Source organism: Chiloscyllium plagiosum, chromosome 21, assembly GCF_004010195.1.
Source record: "Chiloscyllium plagiosum isolate BGI_BamShark_2017 chromosome 21, ASM401019v2, whole genome shotgun sequence".
NCBI lineage: Eukaryota > Metazoa > Chordata > Chondrichthyes > Orectolobiformes > Hemiscylliidae > Chiloscyllium > Chiloscyllium plagiosum.
In genome coordinates, this window is record NC_057730.1 from 57,079,595 (window position 1) to 57,087,370 (window position 7,776).

At 40.5% G+C, this 7,776-nt stretch overlaps 2 protein-coding genes across 6 annotated transcripts in view; one reads left to right on the forward strand and one right to left on the reverse strand.

Annotated features, from left to right (window-relative positions):
• The window catches only part of LOC122560905, a 52,401-nt gene that overhangs the window by 37,052 nt on the left and 7,573 nt on the right, over positions 1-7,776 (forward strand). The window lies entirely within an intron of this gene.
• The window catches only part of arl6ip1 (ADP-ribosylation factor-like 6 interacting protein 1), a 16,735-nt gene continuing 9,558 nt past the window's right edge, over positions 600-7,776 (reverse strand). Inside the window, exons 4-6 of the mRNA XM_043712151.1 lie at positions 4,964-5,081; positions 4,289-4,373; positions 600-2,147 (exon numbers count right to left, since the gene is read on the reverse strand). Coding sequence (XP_043568086.1) covers positions 2,029-2,147; positions 4,289-4,373; positions 4,964-5,081 — 322 coding nt within the window. The 3' untranslated portion in view covers positions 600-2,028. The remainder of the gene's footprint in view (positions 2,148-4,288; positions 4,374-4,963; positions 5,082-7,776) is intronic.

The following is a 7,776-nucleotide window of genomic DNA, read 5'->3' on the forward strand; positions in this document are numbered from 1 at the left end:
AATGTTTTTAGGCTTTCTGAGTGAACACTTCAGATACCACAACTTTCAAGAATATGGGTCACATTTAGAGACTGGGATTAGTATACATTTAGTGGTAGATATGCCAGATGCCCAAAAGGGTCTTTTCTGTGCTTATATGCATCTATAATATCATCTGAACTCTCTGAATTCTCCAGTTTAAATGGAGAGTTTTGGAATGTTCCAGGTGGAGAGAAATTGTCTTACAGAATCTTCAATTTCCTGGGCATTTCCTTCAATACGGATTCCACAGGGTCCCCATGTGCACCTCCCAACTACAACTGAATTATGACTGTCAGCAGAAAATCTAGGTCAATGCTTCCCTGAAACCTGCAATGAATAAACCATTGCACTACTGTTCAAATTACAAAGTAGTTCACCAAAAAAAGCAACATTTTGCAGATTCTTGAAACTGGGAATAAAAATAATCCATTGGGCTAGTTATTCATTATTTGGTTCTGGTGCTAAAAATCAGCCAGATTACACAGCACCCTGAATAAAATAAAACAATTAGTTTTAAGTATTTAAATACAATAATATTAGAATTATTGATTTCTTTGAGTAGACATGAAAACAAACACTGAGTTACAGAACACTTTATTAGATTTTGCTTCAGGCTCAACTCCGAAATGTATTAAATAGTATTAGAACATTAGAAGTATAACATTTTAGAAAGATCAATTATAGCTACTTCTTCCCATTGAATACACAATTTAACATCTATTACATTTTTAACGTGCATTTTTACCATCAACTGTAATCGCTGAAAAGCTAACACAAGCTTCATTGTAAAGATTAAAATGTTTTTCTCCAAATAATTTCTGAAAGAAGGCAAGCCAGCCTTTCACAAAGAGGAAACCTGCAGCAATCAGAATGATAGCTTTAGAAGGTTATGCGTTTAGTTGAGGAGCAAGGGGAAAGCAAAGATAGTAAATCTGTATTACCCTGTAAAGGATAAAGGGCAATACTGAGCTAATATGATATCGGTCAGTGAAATTCAGGAGTGTAATGACCCAGAACAATTAGCTGTACACCGTCAGCAAGACTAAAGAACCCCAAAAGAAGGATGTCACTGTACTCTCAAAACAGTTCCCTTCAGAATTTCTGTTGTTTCACTTTCCTCAGTAGAAACACGTGATGCAGCATCAGTAAAGATGGCATGAAAAAGAATGATCAATGCCCAGCCAAACAAGAGGCATCAAAAGAATGCCCTTCTCCAATTGGAGGTGGACTTTCACTTAATTCATTGCAATTCAAATGAAACAGATGAATCTCCAGTAAAGATTAGCTGATGACATGACCATGCATGGCAATGTACATGTATTGATGAGGCTAGACATGTTGCTTACTTCCCACACACTGAGGTGATTACAGCTTTGAGTCGATGGAAGATGAATTAATGTTGATTTCTGTGTCAACCACCTGTTCAGTGCTTTATTGAGCAAGAACCCTCAAAGGATATAGTTAAAACAACTAAAATGTACATTAACCACAAATATACATAAAAACATTTACAAAGAGCAAAACACAGCCTTATTTACATGTGACTTCAAACATACAATTACACACAGTAGTCATAGTGAATATACTGTTTCTGATACTGACAACTGGTTCCCACTTGCATGCAATTGCTCCAGCAAGAAGACAGGTGATTGCACAGATATCAAGCAACTCCACAATTCCAAGTAACAAAGTAGTTTCTGGTTAAACTTTCAGTGCAGTCATGGCTGGAACAAAAACTAATTCAAAACATCACAAATACGAGGGGAGAAAACATTGGTTGAAAACTAAATAGCAACTCCTGATCTGAAATAATGAGAAAATAAACCTTGCTATATCATGCCCATTTGCTACACGCACACATACTTTGCCTTCTCTTTTCCCCTCCAAATGCAGATATTATAGCTGAACACACACTAGGAGCTGTACTTTTTTGATTCAGCAAGAAAATTGCCAACTAAGGTCACAAGTAATCAAATTCATTTTGAACGGTGACAAATCCAGTTTGCATTATTCACTTTTCTTCTCTTTTTGCTTCAGGAGCTTGTTAATTTCCCGTCTAGCCATTCCCACATATTTTGTGATCAGTCGATGCCGATTCAGACCGGGAAACAAGAGTATGAAACTCACTGAAAACAACAAGAGGTTATTTTATACTGTGAAGCAGGAAGGAATCTGATAACTCTGATGATAAGAACTGCCTTCATTAGATTAGATTATATTAATGTGGTTGAAGGAAGTGAGCAAAACAAAAAGCACATTCTATCAGATTACAACAGTAACAGAGAAATACAAGTCGCCTGTTTAAAACAAGACCAGTCTTAAAATCCGAGGAAGATGTTTCAAAATTTAATAAAGTGCCAGTTTTATTTTTTCCTCATGTTACATTTTAGTTAGAATAAAAACTCACAGCTGAAGAAATGTCAAATTACAAAGCTTCAAGTTTATTTAATTGCTGTTGCTATCATTCTAGGTTCTGTAATCTATTAAAGGTAGATGCAAAGTAAAATCTGAAATGCTCAGTCAACTTTCCAGGTTACACTTACTGACACTGCAAAGCATATGTGCCCTCTCTCTGTGACCATGCACATGTGCATTAACAGTTAGGGCCACGAATGAAGGGGTCGGGGAAAGCCAATGACTAGAAGGGGTCTGGAACAATGCACACGTGCAGTTCCAAGTTAGCACACACATGAAATTGCCCCGCAGTCTACCGTAGCATCAGGAGACGTTGCTGCAGACTAATCTAACTTGAACATACTTCTGATCTTACCCACCCTCCCAAACCAAAGAATAATTCCTTTTTCAGCACAAGGAGCCTGGGGCAGTAATTGGTTTGGCTTTGGAAGCGGCCAGCAGGTATAATTCACCAAGTGTACTTTCCATCACGTGGATGTACATAAGGACCAACTTGCCTGCCCTAAAAGTCACTCAGGCAGGGTGGGGTAAGTCTGCTTAAATTTTTAGAATATAAACATAGCTAATGATGGACACAAAGGACATCTCTACAGGAGTTCTCCAGAATACAGCTATGTTAATCAATTTGTTCAAAGATGTTAGACACACACTGGAGCAGGTGGGACTTTAATCCAGGTAACCTAGCTCGGAAATATGGACACTACCACTGAGCCATGCGAATCCTTTTTCCTCAGAACGTATGCCCTAAACCCAAATATCTTCAGCTGCTTTACTAATCAAAAATGGGGAGGCTCATTAATGATTGCATGATGTTCAACATTGTTCATGACCTCTCAGATACTGTAGCAGTCCATGTCCATTTGGAGTAAGGTCTGGACAAAAATCCAGGCCTGGGTTGGTGATTCACATTCTCTCCACACAAGGGTCAGGCAGTGACCATGTCCAATAAAACTGGCTAGGTTAAAACAATGACAGCAAATATTGGAAACCAGATTCTGGATTAGAGTGGTGCTGGAAAAGCACAGCAGGTCAGGCAGCATCCGAGGTGCAGGAAAAATTGATGTTTCAGGCAAAAGCCCCTCTTTCCTGATAAAGGGCTTTTGCCCGAAACGTCGATTTCCCTGCTCCTCGGATGCTGCCTGACCTGCTGTGCTTTTCCAGCAGCACTCTGATCCAATAAAACTGGCTGACAACTGAACCATTGCCCTTTCAAGTGGGCAAATGAGATCCTTGAGAAATGTATGATTTTCTAGGATAGGATTACAAAAGCTGAAAAGGATAGGTGAGGCGGGCCTCCTGCTTCACAGTCTGCATTACTCTCCACTTCGACTGCGTTAAATCAGAATGACTAAGCACAGCCTTAATGAAAGCGAGAGTCCATTTGTAAAAACAGCTTATCGACTTGGGTGGGTTAGTCAAGGAAATGATTTTTTTGGTCACATTCATTGATGAATTTCACAACAGGACTCCAGCTCAGGAAGAGAAAAGAATTCATAATGAAACAGTTGTTTTCAGATGGCCTCACCTGGTGTGTACCTGATTTAATACGGCACAACATCTACTTCAGGAGTGCAATGTCACACTGCAAAATTCAACCTGACCAGGACACAGGAAACACGCACAGGGTATAAATAACAGGGTGTAAATACCAGGGTATAAATCCAAAATAATCAAATATGGGCCAAATGCTGCCAAGTGGGACTAGTTTATTTTAGAAATAATTGGACAGAATAATTGGGACTAGTTGGACTGAAGGGTCTGTTTCCATGCTGTATGACCATCTCAATACAGAATTCCCAGATTTCACAATTAACGAGGCAAATGATAAAATGAAAACTCATTAACAACTTACCAATCAAATAGGTGAGGAAGAGGTTGTGAACCTGCTGCCCAATCCAAGCCACCACAGAGAGAACACTTACCGCAGTCATGAAATACTAATGCAAAGAATATTAGAAATTACTTTCTGCTTAATAGGCAAGTTTTGTACTCCATAATAGGAGACAGGTAACGTTCCTCCATTATTCTGAGTTAGGAAGATTATCATGACAAGTTGATCAGTGATGACCCAACATAACACTAGCAGCCAGCAGGATTAGCACATTATCTGGGGAAACCGCACGGAACAATACATCCCTCAAGTACATTTAGCCATATTGTACTATGATTCTGCTGAAACTCCTGATGGGAGAAAACCAAATAAAGACCTGTTGCCACCCACAGGATAAAAGCAAAGTGTGTCAGGTCAAGGACTTGCAATTAAATACTTAATTGTTCAGCAAAAAAAAAGAGGGGTTTCAACAGCTATCTGGGTAAAGTTCAAATCTTACTCATTGAATTTCAAGTCCATTACAAAAACGTAATTGTATATAAAAACAATGGGGAAAGAGCCTCTGAGCATTTGTTAAAGAAACCATTTTTACTACATCCGTGTTTTAAATTGCAGGCCATGGCAAAGCATTAGGAATTAAGCCAAGGATTTTTTTAAAAAAGAGTTCTGTTCATTGACTGGGAGAATTCTGCGTACCATTTTAGGCTTTTCCTCCTTCAGAGCAAACAAACGTCTCCACCAGCCCACAATCCAACGCTGAGTCTTCACCAGATTGCTGCAGATTTCATGAAAGCGTTGTTGCTGCTCTGTAGTCCTGTTGATCCGAGCAAAATATGAAGCATTTCAATACTGCACAAACCTTGACATGACAACACCTGCGTCAATTTGTTTAAAAGAAAATCGTCTCTCCGTTAGGTGGTTTCAAAACTACAAAGTAGTCAGCAAGCGGATAGATAAGGAGAGCTTTATGGCACATCCCAGTGCACACAAAAGTACTGTGCTTTCAAATGCCATTACAAGTTCGGTAAAAATTCTCACCCTCACTCTCCTTTCATCTAGTACTTTACAATTTCAAGTTTCTTTAACATTACTTGACACTAAGGATAAGCTCAATCTACAAATATAAGTAGTAAATCTCAGCCTTCACATCTCCATGTGCAGAAAAAAAATTACCACCACTGTCATATATATCCACGAGTCAAATATTTTAAATTCGTAGTCTGTACTGTTTGTGCAAATCCCAACTGTTTAATACAATCCACATATGGTGTGCTCAAAAACAGTACAACCTTTCCAAACAAAGTACACTATAGAACATTTTAAATAAAAACCTTTATATCAGAACCATTTGTTATAAACTTACCACTTTTCCTATAGCTATAGGTCCCCTCCGCACACCCCCCCCTCCCCCTCCCTGCCCTACCCCGAAAGTAATATCCAACAATCCTGTTGGGACATCATCTATGTAGACTTTACTAAAGTGTTTGACAAGGTTCCTTATGGGAGACTGATTAGCAAGGTTAGATCTCAAGGAATACAGGGAGAACTAGCCATTTGGATACAGAACTGGCTCAAAGGTAGAAGACATAGGGTAGCGGTGGAGGGCTATTTTTCAGACTGGAGGCTTGTGACCAGTGGTGTGACACAAGGATCAGTGCTGGGTCCACTGCTTTTCGTCATTTATATAAATGATTTGGATATTAACACAGGAGGTATAGTAAGTTTGCAAACGACATCAAAACTGGAGGTGTACTGTACAGTGAAGAAGGTTACCTCAGCGTACAATGGGTCCTTGATCAGATGGGTCAACGGGCTGGGAGTGGCAGAAAAAGTGAGGTGCTACATTTTGGAAAGGCAAATCAGGGTAGGACTTATATACTTAATGCTAAGGACATGGGGAGCGTTGCTGAACAAAGAGACCTTGGAGTGCAGGTTCATAGTTCTTTGAAAGTGGAGTTGCATGTAGACAGGATAGTGAAGTCAGCATTTGGTATGCTTTCCTTTATTGGTCAGATCATTGAGTATAGGAGTTGAGAGGTCATGCTGCGGCTGTACAGTACATTGGTTGGCAACTTTTGGAATACTGTGTGCAATTCTGCTTTCCCTCCTATTGGAAGGATGTTGTGAAACTTGAAAGGGTTCAGTAAAGATTTACAAGGATGTTGCTAGGGTTGGAGGATTTGAGCTACAGGGAACATAGAACATAGAAGAATACAGCGCAGTACAGGCCCTTTGGCCCTCGATGTTGCACCGATCCAAGCCCACCTAACCTATACTAACCCACTATCCTCCATATACCTATCCAATGCCCGCTGAAATGCCCATAAAGAGGGAGAGTCCACCACTGCTACTGGCAGGGCATTCCATGAACTTACGACTCGCTGAGTGAAGAACCTACCCCTAACTTCAGTCCAATATCTACCCCCCTTAATTTAAAGCTATGCCCCCTTGTAATACCCGACTCCATACGCGGGAAAAGGTTCACACTGTCAACCCTATCTAACCCCCTAATCATCTTGTACACCTCAATCAAGTCACCCCTAAAACTTCTTTTCTCTAATGAAAACAGCCCCAAGTGTCTCAGTCTTTCCTCATACGATCTTCCTTCCATACCAGGCAACATCCTGGTAAACCTCCTCTGCACCCGTTCCAGTGCCTCCACATCCTTCCTATAGTATGGCGACCAAAACTGCACACAATATTCCAGATGCGGCCGCACCAGAGTCTTATACAACTGCATCATGACCTCAGGACTCCGGAACTCAATTCCTCTACCAATAAAAGCCAGTACGCCATATGCCTTCCTCACCGCACTATTTACCTGGGTGGCAACTTTCAGAGATCTGTGTACATGGACACCAAGATCCCTCTGCTCATCCACACTACCAAGTATCCGACCATTAGCCCAGTACCCCATCTTTTTGTTATTCTTCCCAAAGTGAATCACCTCACACTTAGCTACATTGAATTCCATTTGCCACCTTTCTGCCCAGCTCTGCAGCTTCTCTATATCCTGCTGTAACCTGCCACATCATTCCTCACTGTCAACAACTCCTCCGACTTTCGTATCATACGCAAACTTGCTCACCCAACCTTCTAACCCCTCTTCCAGGTCATTTATAAAAATGACAAACAGCAATGGTCCCAAAACAGATCCTTGCGGAACACCGCTAGTGACGGCACTCCATGAAGAAACTTTGCCATCAACTACTACCCTCTGTCTTCTTCCATCCAGCCAATTCCTAACCCAAACCTCCAACTCACCCTCAATGCCATATCTCCGTATTTTCTGCAGTAGCCTACCATGGGGAACCTTATCAAACGCCTTACTAAAATCCATATATACCACATCTACCGCTATCCCCTCATCAACCTCCTTCGTCACCTTTTCAAAGAATTCAATAAGGTTTGACCTGCCCTTCACAAAACCATGCTAACCAAATTGTTATTAAGTACAAGGACGTTGAAAATACACAATTACTTTCCCTTGTATTAATATTGTTAACTGA